At 56.1% G+C, this 13,147-nt stretch overlaps 1 protein-coding gene across 4 annotated transcripts in view; it reads left to right on the top strand.

The window, feature by feature from the left end:
- CDH22 (cadherin 22) overlaps positions 1 to 10,299 on the top strand; it is an 87,775-nt gene extending 77,476 nt beyond the window's left edge. For all 4 annotated transcript variants that reach the window (XM_053394813.1, XM_053394812.1, XM_053394814.1 and 1 more), the window contains exons 9-12: positions 2,392 to 2,513; positions 3,645 to 3,762; positions 6,443 to 6,694; positions 7,953 to 10,299. In XM_053394813.1, the coding sequence (XP_053250788.1) occupies positions 2,392 to 2,513; positions 3,645 to 3,762; positions 6,443 to 6,694; positions 7,953 to 8,485 (1,025 nt within the window). In that variant the 3' untranslated portion in view covers positions 8,486 to 10,299. The remainder of the gene's footprint in view (positions 1 to 2,391; positions 2,514 to 3,644; positions 3,763 to 6,442; positions 6,695 to 7,952) is intronic.
- Positions 10,300 to 13,147: the final 2,848 nt, after the last annotated feature.

Raw genomic sequence — 13,147 nt, 5'->3', positions numbered from 1 at the left:
GCCCGTCAGCTGGGCTTGCTGCCAGCCCTGGCCGGAGCGATGCTTCTTGGCAAAGGGCACTAGCTCTGGGAGTCAGAGGTGGGGTGTGTGTCTGTGCCTGGAGGCTCCCACCCTACAAGCAGGGTCGGACACAGTGTCCAGGCTCACAGCTGGTGGCCAAGGGGGAGAGGCAGCCGTGGGGTGGGCTGAGGAGGGGGTGTCTTTGCGCCAGGTGGGGCTGGCAGGGGCATACCTGGAGGTGGGCAAGGAGCTTGGGGCCGGCCTGCATTTCTTCAGGGCTGTTGGCCAGAGGGATGGGGCTGAAGGCAGGGGCTTCCTGTGGTTCGGGGCTGCTCCATTTGCCGTGGGTCAGGCTCTGCTCCTTCCCCACGGCCTCAGTCCTCTGTCCTCCCAGGCGGCTGCATCAGAGGGACTTTGGCTATGGAGGGGGCTCAGGGGACCTCTCCCTAGGGCTGGAGGGGCCTGGCTCCACCTTTGGCTGGGAGATGCTCTTGAGGTGCCAACAGCCCCCTCTCTGAGCTCCCTGGTGTGTGGTAAAACCACGGAATTGTGGAGGTGACGGGGGGGTGGCAGAGACCACCCCTGGGGGGTATTATCCTGCCAGAAAAGTGGACAGTCTAGATTCTGCCTTAAGTGGGCAGAATTATGCAGCCGCCCAAGGTCACTTGGATGTCCATCAGATTCAACTGTAGAGGACACAAACCGGTACAGTGGTACCTTGGTGTTTTAACATAATCCGTTCCAGAAGTCCATTCGAGTTCTGAAACATTCGAAAACCCAAAACTGAAAGCGGAAGCCTCAAAAGGGAAGTCGCGTTTCCTGTTCAATTTCTGAGGCAAGTTTGAAAACCGAGGCATTGACTTCTGGGTATTTGGCATTCGAGTTCCGAAACATTTGACTACGGAGGCATTTGACAACCGAGGTACCACAGTGTAGGTTTCTTCATGCCTCTGTTGAGAAGATCAGGAAGGAAAAGCCAGGAAGTTTCCATCTGGAAGCCACTTGGCTCCTAAAACTCACCCTGCAATTCTATTTTTTTAAAAATAATATTTATTAAAGTTTTAAAGGTTACAAAAAGAAAAACAAGAAAACACCAAATTAAACAAAAACAGGACAACATATCACAATAAGGAAAAAGAGAGGGGAAAAAGAAAAAGAGAAAAAAAACAGAAAAATAAAAACAATTAAAAAAACCACAAGGAACCTTCCCATAACTTATCTTTCATTTGCTTGTTTCCTTGACCTCCTCACACCTCCCTTTTTTGTATTCTAGTTCGGTTAGCTTTTTCAGCAAATCCTTTCCATCTTTCCCAGTTTTTGTCCTATAATTTATCTTAATATAATGTAACTTTACTTTCCCTCCTTTCACCAATTAACAGTCTATTTTTTCTTAATCCTTTATAACATTTCTGCTAAAACCACAAGACTTCATTCCAACATCCTTCTAACATTCCTTAATTTTACAATGTTTCTGTAAATAAACTTTAAATTTCTTCCAATCTTCTTCCACCGACTCTTCTCCCTGGTCTCGGATTCTGCCAGTCATTTCCGCCGGTTCCATGTAGTCCATCACCTTCATCTGCCATTCTTCCCGGGTGGGTAAATCTTGTGTCTTCCAATACTTTGCGATGAGTATTCTTGCTGCTGTTGTAGCATACATAAAGAAAGTTCTGTCCTTCTTTGGCACCAATTGGCCGACTATGCCCAGGAGAAAGGCCTCTGGTTTCTTCAGGAAGGTATATTTAAATACCTTTTTCATTTCATTATAAATCATCTCCCAGAAGGTCTTGATCTTTGGGCACGTCCACCAAAGGTGAAAGAATGTACCTTCAGTCTCTTTGCATTTCCAACATTTATTATTGGGCAAATGATAATTTTTTTGTGAGCTTGACTGGTGTCATGTACCACTCACCCTGCAATTCTAGGCTTGCCTATGGGAAATTGTCCCGAGGGGGGGGGGTCATTGGGATTTATATAGTCTTAATGATTGGCTCTTTCTTGTTTTTGGTGATTCTTGTTTTTACCTTTAAGCTGCCTTGAGTCCCATCAGGTGGAGTATTAATAAAGATATGATGATGATGATGATGATGGTGTTGGAAGGGACTCCCAAGGGTCATCTAGCCCAACCCCCTGCAATGCAGGAATGTCAGCTAAAGCATCCTTGACAGATTGCCGTCCAACCTCTGCTTCTAAACCTCCAGGGAAGGCGAGTCTGCCACCTTCCGAGGGAGACTGTTCCCCTTGGCCTCAGAAAGGTCTTCCTGAGGTGCAGCTGGAATCTCCTCCATTAGTTCTGGAGCAGGAGAAAGACAGCTGGTCCCTCTTCCGAGAGGCGGCCCCCCGACCTTGGGAGGCGGCTCTCAGTCCCCTCTGCCCTTTTCTGTGTTCCAGACAATCGCGCTCAGGTGTCCAGGAAGACCCTTCGCATCCGCATCCTGGACGTGAACGACAATCCTCCAGAACTCGCCACGCCTTACGAGGCGGCCGTCTGCGAGGACGTCAAGCCTGGGCAGGTGAGGAGCAGGAGGGGGCAGCCGGGGGGGCAGCCAGGAGAGGGGCTCTGAGCCCACAAGGCAGGCCCTGGACTTGGCAGGGAGACCTCAGGCGTGGGCGGGGTGTGGGGCCCATATGGGGCAGGGACAGCCTTGCTGGGCAGAAAGGTCCCCCCAAAACTCTGGAAACTTCCCTCCCGCCCACCCAGTGGCGTAGCGTGGGGGGTGCAGGGGGGCCGGCTGCACCGGGCGCAACATCTGGGGGTTAGGGTTAGGGGGGCGCAAATCCACGGGTTAGGGGGCGCAAATTACTTGCCTTGCCCCGGGTGCTGACAACCCACCCTATGCCACTGCTCCCACCTGCTTGCTTTTGCCTAGGGAGGGGCTGGGGGTGTCTTATGTGGCGTATGGCAGCCCTGACCACTGGCTGTGGGGAGCTGTGGTCCAGCAGGATCGGGGGGGGGGCTGGTGCATTGCATTTGGGGTGGGGGCTTTTCTCTCCCCTTTCTGACTCTCCTTCCTTTCCCACATCCCAGCTCCCCAAGCTGCTGGGGTGGCTCAGCGGCTGTCAATCAGGGGGTGAGGCCATCAGCCCTGCTGGGGAGGGGGGAGGCTACCCTTCCTGTCTTGCCATGGCGGGGGGGCACTTTTGGGAGCTGCAGTCTCTGTCTGCCCCTGAGAGGCACCTGTGGCCCCACCTGCCCCAGACCCCACCCCTTGGGTGCAGTTTGAGGGGGAGGGGTTCTTCTAGAATACGTATATTTTACTGAGATTATTATAACAAATTAAAGGAAGTTTTTTAAAGAAAAGAAAAGAGAGAAAGAGAATACATAAGAGCAATAAATGTAATTAGAGTTGCAAAGCTGAAATATAAACTTAGTATAGGTTGATTCAGGGTGGTTTTGACAAATACATTTGAAAGAGCATTAAAGACGTCTGTGGATAATCATTATCTGGAAGAATGGGCTGTAAGAGTTTTCATATCCATTGATCAAAGGGGGGGGCATATCTGTGTCTTTCCAACGTATCAGGATCAATCTATTTGTGGGGGGGGGGCACGGAGAATCCATTGGCGCTGAGCAATTGCCCAGCGCCCCGTGTTGGGCATGTCTTTTGAGCTGCTCTTCTGAGCGCTGCCCTCCTTCCCTGCAGCTGATCCAGACCATCAGCGTCGTGGACCGGGATGAGCCCCAGAGCGGCCACCGCTTCTACTTCACTCTGGCCCCCGAGGCCTCCTCCAGCCACCACTTCTCCCTGCTGGATATCGAGGGTAAGCCCTGGAGCCGGAGAGCACGGAGGAACACTCCCAGGTCATCTAGTCCAGCCCCCCCACCTTGCCCCCCCGCTAGCCCTTTCACCTGCTCTCCCGCACCCGAGGCCTGCAGCCCTGCCCCACGGCCCCTCCCCACTCATACACGCATGCCAGCTCCTGCCCCCCCGTGCCCCCCTCTGCCCTGCCCACCTCCCCTCTGCTCTCTCCTGGGCGCGGTATAAATATCGGCGGTGACAAACGGCCGCCAACGGCCCATCTGTTTCTTTGTACAAATTTGTAGCCAGTTTTGAGATGTGATTTATAAATATTGCTGCTGGAGCCAAGACAAGACACTGATGGATGCCAGCCCAGATGGAGACACGAAGCGCTCACTTAAATCTCCTCCTTTTACATCCTTGGCGGCAGCAGGAAGAGACCTTGGGCGCAAAGCTCCGCACAGCCCTCCCTGCCTGGCCTTGAGTGGGCTCCCTGGGGCCAGGCTGGTGGGGAAAAGGAGGGCGTCCTGGTTCCTGAGAGGGGCAAGGAAGCTGCTCTTCTCCTGCCATGCCCACAAGCATTCCTGCCTTGCAGGGGGTTGGGCTGGATGACCTTTGGGGGTCCCTGCCAGCTCTGTGATTCTGTGAATCTAAGCTCCACTGGGGCGCATCTGGGTTTGGACCGAAACGCCCACCAAAGTGGGGCACGGGGACAACTGCTCTCCTTCTGGGCTTGTGAGCTTCCAGGGTCCTCCGTCTCCCTCCGTGGCTGCAGGGGCTGCATTTCTTTAGCCCAGAGAGTTCTGTGTGCCCCATCAGCAAAATCTCCCCACAGAGAGCAAGAGAACAGGAACAGGCACAACTGTAAGAGGCAGCAGCCCCTGACAAGGATAATTTCCTTCATATTCATTTATTTATTTCTTAAGATTTATATGCCGCTCGATTGTGGAGGGGGAAGCCCAACCCCCAAGGCGGTTTAGAAAATGATAAAACCCAGAAAGAATGTACAGCAATCGTTTAAAAGAGACAAAAAGTTAGAAATACCAAAACGATATAAAATTCGCATCCACATTCTCAGCATCTGGGGTGCCCCCCCCAAGAGTTCCTCCTGTTTCCAGCTGGGCTTCTGGGATCTGCGCAGGCAGAAATCCAACCAAGGAAGCTTTTTCCAGCCCCGCACCTCCCTGATGAATTTCTGCCTGTTGTGCAGGCAGCTCGCAGGGCCGCATCGTCCCCCACCCACAGCCTGCAAGGGTGGCCCAGCTGCTCCTCTCTCCCCCACCCCAGGGCCAGACTGTGGGTCCGTTGGGTCCCCCATGTCTGGGGCTTGGACCCTCCAATCTCCCCCCTGCCAATGCCATTGGGCCTTTCCCTGGGGAGCTTGAATGGCAGCTAACATCCCACGGGGTGTCCTGTGGGGGGGACACACCCCGCCAGCTTGTTTGGCGGGACTCGAACCCATGGCTGCAAGTTGCAAGAAAGGAGATTCTGACACAACAACAAGAAGAAATGGGCTCTCCTTCCTTGGAGGTTTTTAAGAAGAGGCTTGGATGCCGGAGCTGAGATCCCTGTGTTTCAGGGGGATAAGACTAGATGAGTCTTGGGGGTCCCTTCCAACTCTAGCATTCTATGACCCCCCCTCCCAACACAGGCAGGCTTTGCTGGGCTGCATGGAACAAGCACAGAAGTCCCTCTCTAGACATCCCTCAAAACACAATCACACAAGCCAGAGATGAGGCAGGACAGATTGGGGTGGGGGCACATCCCAGAAGGGCAGCCCCCACCCTCCCACTTTTGCAATGGGAGAAGAAGGTTTGTCTCCTGCCGGGCTGCTTTTTGCTCTGGAAGATCCTCTCTCTGTGTGTGTGTTTCTTGGCTGGCTGGTGGCTAATTGGGAGCGACACCGGACGGCTCCTGACTGCAGGCAAAAGGAGCAGATGCAGGAACTCTCTAAAGATCTCGTTAGAAGCAAGGTTTTTTGGGGGGGCAGGAGGAGCTGGCAGCTTCCTGGGGACCCTGACAGCGAAGAGAGGAAGGCGGGAGAGGATCTGCAGAGTCTGTGCCTGCAAGGAGGGCGGGGGGGGGGAACTGACTCTGGCTGGGCTGGCCCCGAGGACCAATCCTGCTGCACCCGCTGCAAAGAGCACCTGACAGCCCTCAGGTCTGTGTGGAGGGGCTGCCTAGGGAAGGGGCCGCCTGCCGCTCTCCGCCCGTCCCATGACCCTCTGCCTCCTTGGATTAGTATCCGTAGAAAAAGGACAGTCACGGAACCGAGAAATTACACAAAACAAATGAAATACCGTGAAAATCCCTGAAACGAGAAGTAATCGACTAGAAATTTGAATTTTGGTCATTTAAGGTTTATGATTTTTCAATTTCCTTCTGAGGAAACTGAAAAGTTCAGTGAAACGAGGTTTGTAGCTGGCATCCCCTTAAGGCTTTGTACAATTCTAGTTTTTTTTTAATTTCTTCCTTAAACTTTTTGATTTATATTATTTAGTTTATTTCTATAAGATCATTTTTCTTGTCGATTCATTCTTGTTTCAGGGATTTTCACGGTATTTCATTTGTTTTGTGTCTTTCCTTGGATTAGAATGGCAGAACTGTAGGGTTGGGAGGGACCCCCAAGGGCCATCCAGTCTGACCCCCTGCGATGCACCATGCCCCTTCTGGGGTGACCCCCTCCCTCTGCCTCCCCACAGACAACACGGCCGCCGTGCACACGCAGCGCCTGGGCTTCAACCGGCAGGAGCAGGACCTCTTCCTGCTGCCCATCCTGGTGGTGGACAGCGGCCCCCCCACCCTCAGCAGCACCGGGACCCTCACCATCCGCATCTGCGGCTGCGACAGCTCCGGCGCCATCCAGTCCTGCAACACCACCGCCTACGTGGTCTCCGCCTCGCTCAGCCCCGGAGCCCTCATTGCCCTGCTGGTCTGCGTCCTCATCCTCATCGGTGAGTCTCTGGGCCCCACAGAGCCCCCTTCCTGCCCCTCCGGGGGGGGGAGGGCCCCACCTCCAAGAACAGGCTTAGACGCACAACATAGAAATATAAAATGAGGACACAAATACATAAGAAAAGGAAAGGAAACTATGAAGCCCCTCCCATCAACACTTTAAAGGACAGAGGCTGTTCATCAGCCAAAGGCCAAGTGAAAGAGAAACTTTTTGCCTGGCACCTAAAGATATGGAAGGAAGGTGCCACAGATGGGGAGCCACTGCAGGAAAGGTCCCGTTCTCGTGTTGCCACCCTCCGCACCTTGAGGAGGAGGCACACGAAGGCGGGGCTCAGAGGAGGATCTCAGGGTCCGGGTTCATATGGAAAGAGGCGGTCCTGGGGTATTGGGCTCCTGAGCCAGTTGAGGCTTTATAGGTCAAGAGCAGCACTTGCAATTGGGCCTGGAAACTAATCAGTAGTCAGTGTAGTTGGACCAGGATCGGTGTAATAGGCTCAAGCCGTCTTGCTCCAGTGAGCAACCTGGCTGCCGAATTCTGCACCAGCTGAAGCTTCCGAACCGTCTTCAGGGGCAGCTCTATGTAGAACACGTTGCAGTAATCCATCCTTGAGGTTACCAGAGCAGAGACAGCAGAAGTTAAGACTCTCCCTGTAGGGGCTCAGCTGGGACACCAGGCGAAGCTGACGGAAGGCCCTCTGTGCCACTGAGGCCACCTGAGCCTCATGCGACAGTAGTGGATCCAGACGGACCTTCTCCTTCAGAGGAAGGGGAACCCCATCAAGAGCAGGTGCCCTCCCACCCATCTGGTCTTGGGAACCCCCCACTAACGGGGCCTCCGTCTTATCTGGGTTGAGCTTCAGTTTGTTGGCTCTCATCCTGTCCATGGCCGAGGCAAGACACTGGTCCAGAACTCCCACTGCCTCACCTGCAGGTGTAAAGAGATATTGCATATTGCTGACAACGTACTCCAAACCTCTGGATAACCCGACTCAGAGGTTTCACGTAGATGTTAAACAGCAGGAGGGATAATATAGACTCTGAGGAACCCCACATTGAAGGCTCCGTGGGGCCTGAGCCCTTCTCAAGCCTCCCTCTCTGGGAAGGGGCCGGAAGAGGTGGGTTTGCCTTTGTAAGGAAAGGGAGACCCCTTTGGGTGGGAGGTGCTTGGAAGGAGCCCCTTGCTCTTGTCTTGTCCTGGGGGGTCCCCTGCTCTCTCCCCCCTCTTCCCGCCTTGACCACCCCTCTCTCCCCCCCCAGTGCTGGTCCTCCTGATCCTGACCCTGAAGCGGCACCAGAAGGGCCACCTATCTTCTGAGGAGGATGAGGACATGCGCGACAACGTCATCAAGTACAACGACGAGGGGGGCGGGGAGCAGGACACGGAGGCCTACGACATGTCTGCCCTGCGCAGCCTCTACGACTTTGCAGAGACCAAGGGGGGCGGGGGCGAGGGCCCCCCCGTCCTGCCCTCTGAGCTGCACTCGCTGCCGCAGTGGCGCCCGGCGCCCGACTTGGACTTCTCCGTCTTCAGGGACTACATCAGCAGGAAAGTGGGGCAGGCGGACGAGGACCCTTCTGTGCCCCCCTACGACTCCTTCCAGACCTACGCCTTTGAGGGGGCCGACTCCCCTCCCGCCTCCCTCAGCTCCATCGCCTCCCGCTCCACGGGCTCCGAGCAGGACTTCTCCTACCTGGGCAGCTGGGGGCCACGCTTCCGGCAGCTGGCGGCCCTCTACGCCGGGCGCCGGGGAGGGGAGGAGGACGGCGGTGGCGGCGGCGCAGAGTCCTAGGCCCACCAAACCAAAAAGACACCCCACCCACAGCGGAGGAAAGAGAGCCAGGCTGGCAGTGGCTTCGGGGGGGGCACCGTGCGGGCGCAGCCAGGTCCAGCCACACAGCAGAACCCCCCAAGTGCCCTGGCCTGCCTGCAAGGGGGGGGCCTTGGGGTAAGGGAGGGCCAGGGCAGGGGGCCAGGGACGCCCCACTGCTTGCCCCCTCGCCGCCTCTTCCAGTGAAACTCTCCACGCCCCTTGAAGACTGCATCTCTGCCAGCCAGGACTTCTCCCCTGGCAAATTATCATTTAAATGGATCTGCGCAGGGGAGGGGGCGGCCTGCCTGGGAGGGAGGGGAGCCTTTTGTTGTCGAAATTGATTTTGTCACTTGATTCCAACGTTTGACAAGCTTTGATTTGCTAAGCGGAGTCTCTGCCAAGAGGAGCCTGCTTCTCCTTCTCCCGCTGGCTGGCTCTCCTTCCCGGGTCTCCCTCTCCAGGACTTTCCCCCGGGACCTTCCTCTCTGGCCTCATCCTCGGGGGAGGGGAGGCCTTTGGTTGTGGGTTCCAGGGAGGGGAGGGGGCACAGCGCTTTTCCAGTGGGGGGGGACACCATTTTGATTCCCTCCCTTGGCAGCGTTCCATATCACATTTTGGATTAGAACCTTCCACCCCTCTTGGGGACCAATCCTCAGGGTCTTCTAATTCTCCACAGCAGAGCGCTCCTCTCCCACACGCAGCCCCAGACACCCCCCCAGCAAAGACACCCCCACCTCGTCCTCTCCAGGTGCTTGCAGTGTGACACCCCTCCCCTCCAGCAGGTGCATTGCTGCTCCGTAGGGTCTCCCTCCACCAACCGTCCCCTTCTGGCTCCACCTGCCCGTTTCCCTCTTGCAAAAGTTGTGCGCCAGTGGCAGAAGCTGGTTGCCTGAGACTCCCCCCCCCCACTTCTCCCTGCCATGGGTCTGAGGGAGGCAGCTCTCTTGGGGCAAATGGTTGCCCCCCAGCCTCATTGCCGGTCCCACTTCTCCCTACGAAATGCCCGGCTTTTGGGGCGAGAGACCAGCAAGGGCCCATTGGGACTTGGGGCCAAGACCTGAAGGGTGTGTTGGGGGGCTGGGAGTGGGGCAGCCTTCATGACTCCCCTTTCCCCTGGCACCTGCTGTGACCCCCAAGCTCCCTCTTCCTGGCCAGTTCCCCCCTCCTGCCCCCCTTTGCAGGCCTGCCTGACTTTACGGCTCGGACCAAGCCGAGTCGCTGGTTCTCAGGATTTTCCCCAGTCTCCCTGGGCTGTTCCGGTAGTGGGGGTTGGGGGGTGGGATGGGCCCCCCAAGCCAGCCTGGCCTTCACTGTGACTTCCCCTCTGGTTCTAGAGAGGCAACTGGGCAGATGGCAGCCCGCCCCCCATGGTCCTTGTCCAAAGGGTGGGGGCTGGATGCAGGGAAAGCGGCTCTTTGCCCCCCTCCCTCTCCTCCTCAGGAACACCTCCCATTCGCTCCCCTCCCTGTTCCCTGGGGGCAGCCGGCCTCTCAGGCCACGGGCCAAACAGGGTATGTATCTGGCACTCCCCCCCCACTGCCTGCCCTCCCACCCACCTGCCCAGAGCTGCTGTCCTGGTGACACCCCCCACTCCTGCCTCTTCCCACCTGTAAATAGGGGTGCGTCTCCCCTGCCCCCCAAAGGATGCCCCCGCAGGAGGAGCTGGCAGGCCCATGGAGCACTGGGGGGGGGGCAGCTGTGCTTTGAGTTCTGAGCCAGCCGAGTTGCTCACCTTTGGTATTTTCACACTTTGGTCTTTCTGGGACCCGGAAATAAATGATCTCCTTGTCGTCTTCCTGGAGTCCTTTGTGCTGCTTTCCTTTGGTAAGGGGGGGGCAGGCACCCACCCTGTACATGACAGACAGACAAGGAGAGGGGCCCCAGCACCTGCCTTGCTCCGTGGGGTGAGGTGGGGAGGAAAACCTCCTGCTGCCCTTTGCAGCTGCTGGGCTTGGGACTGGGGGGCAGCCAGCTCCCCAGAAGGGGCCTGGCTATGTGTCCGTCCTGTGGGGATTTTGGTTCATTAGAGGTTTTCAGACAGAAGTCGGATGGCCGCCTGCCAGGGATTCTTGAGCCAAGATTCCTGCATTGCAGGGGGTTGGACTAGATGACCCCAGGGACTCCCTCCATCTCTACAATTCTATGATTTTAGGAAAGGCTTTGCAGCTCAGCCAGGAGCCTGGCAGGGACCTGAGCCCCTTTCCGGTGCTGCACAGGGGTGGCCCCACAGAAGTGGGTCTGGGCCGCTGGCTCCAGGCAGGCGTTCAGAATCGCCTTCCTGCAAAAGAGAAATGACTCTCCCTATCCTATTAGGGGTCTGGATCAGATCTTCCTGCAGCCCTTCCTGCCTCTTTGAATTGTCACGTGGCCCTCGGAGGTGTTGAATTCTTCACGACCCACATATTTTTGTAATGCGTTTAATTTATAATTCACAATTCGTAATTTGTAATTCATGACACTGTACTTTGCAATTCCCATTGAATTGAAGGGGCTGGGGGTCAGGCGAGACTCCTGGCTGGTCTGCGGAAGGAGGAGGAGGAGGAGGGACGTCTCAGCCAAGCGGAGTCTCTGGCGTCTCCCGAAAGAACCCTTTTAAGCTGCCACTAATTTGAGGTCTGCGCTTGAGCCTCTGAGCCAGCCCCCAGTCCAGCTCCTCTCCGCCCCCCCAACGGCTGCTTGCAGGGAAGGATCCTGGCAAGGCGTCCCAAGAGGACTGCTGCATTCCTTGGCAGTTTCTTGGGAGGGGAAAGTGGACTCAGATGGGCAGAGATGCTGGAAGGAGGCTGGGAGGGAGAGGATGAGAGCCCCATGTGGGGTGTGCCCTCTTCCGCTGCGTGCTGACCTCTGGGGTCAGTCCCCCAGCTTCCAGAGGCCCTCTTTTAAGTGTTCCTGGGCAGGTGCAGATGGGGGGGGGTCATGGCTTTCCTCTCCCCTCTCATGCCCACAGCCAAGCTAGGCAGTCTTCCTGGGCAGCCAAGAGTCACTCATGGCGGCGGCTGGTTTCCAAGAACTGCCAGCCTTTGGAGCACCCATCAGTAAAGGTAAAGGGACCCCTGACCATTAGGTCCAGTCGTGGCCGACTCTGGGGTTGCGGCGCTCATCTCACTTTATTGGCCGAGGGAGCCGGCGTACAGCTTCCGGGTCATGTGGCCAGCAGGACTAAGCCACTTCTGGCGAACCAGAGCAGCGCACAGAAACACTGTTTACCTTTCCGCCGGAGCAGTACCTATTTATCTACTTGCACTTTGACGTACTTTTGAACTGCTAGGTTGGCAGGGGCAGGGACCGAACAACAGGAGCTCACCCTGTCGCGGGGATTTGAACCGCCAACCTTCTGATCAGCAAGTCCTAGGCTCTGTGGTTTAACCCAGAGTACCACCCGCGTCCCCATGGGTGCGGGTAATTAAGCAGCATAGATGAATGGCTTGGCCACACGTTAATCCTGCCTTTCACCAGAAGACTTCCAGGTGACTGGTGACAGTCAATTAAAACAATGCAGCCGCATTAAAACAACACAAACTTGAAAATGGCAGAGATTAAAACAATAATTAAAAACACCCAGTTGGACACTTAGAGCAGCTTCCAACACATTTAATACACTCCACCAAACAGCTTTCCCCAGAAGGGAGGTTTTGCCAATGCAGTGTTTGGAGCGATGGAAGCACTGGGCTGCCTCCCTCGGGAGGGAGGGGCAGAGCCTCTTGCAGTCAAGGGAAAGCCCCCCCCCCAAAACAGGGTTGCTCATGGGGGGCATGGGGTCCCTTTAGCTCGGATAGGAGATCAGGGGAGGGTTCACTCTGATATCCTGGTCCCAAACTGAACGGACCTTTGAAGGTCTCTTTCACCAGTGCTTTGAACTGGGAGAGGGCAAGCTGGGAACTGGGGCAAGAGCACTGCATCTTCTGGAGAGGCAGGTCCAGCTGAGCAATATGGCAGCCACGGAAGTTTCTGGGCATTTTCCAAAGGCGGGAGCCCACATGTGATGCATCTGAGGCCTCTGTCACGATGGGCAGATCTGCCTTCTCCGGGAACAGAGAGAGCTGGCGCACCAGCCTGGGCTGAGCAAAAGCACATCTGACTGTAGCCGTCAGCGTGCCAAGGACAAGCCAGACTCTAAGTGACAAGCCTGCCTTTCAAATGGGGGTGCTGCTCCCTCCCTCCCCCTCAAGCCCCCGCCAGGTGGGGATTGAGCTTCATTGTGTTTGGCCACATTCAGCCTGTTTCCACCTCAAGGCATCGGTCCAGCCGCCGCCCTGACTGTGATGGAAGAGAAAGGCTCTCCCGCTTGTCATCTCTGTATTGATGGCTCCAAATCTCCATACAACCTTTTCCCAGAGGCTTCCTGCAGATACTAAACAGCCTGAGAGAGAGAACAGAGCTCCTGGGGGCCAGCATGAGCTTAGGAGGCAAGGCACTGATTGGCAGGTCCTCAGCACCAGCTTCTGAAAGATAAGAGGAGCCCGATGGATCAAGCCAACGGCCCATCTAGTCCAGCATCCTGTTCTCCCAGTGGCCAACCAGGTGCCTGTAGGGAACTTGCAAGCAGGATCCGAGCGCAAGAGTTCTCTCCCCCCCTGTGGTTGCCAGCAATCAGTGTCCAGAAGCACTGGTGCCTCTGACTGTGGAAGCCGCTGGTAGCCC

The sequence above is a fragment of the Podarcis raffonei genome, chromosome 6 (genome assembly GCF_027172205.1).
Source record: "Podarcis raffonei isolate rPodRaf1 chromosome 6, rPodRaf1.pri, whole genome shotgun sequence".
Classification (NCBI taxonomy): domain Eukaryota; kingdom Metazoa; phylum Chordata; class Lepidosauria; order Squamata; family Lacertidae; genus Podarcis; species Podarcis raffonei.
The sequence above is the reverse complement of the archived record's forward strand: the minus strand, read 5'-3'. Positions and strand labels throughout refer to the sequence as shown.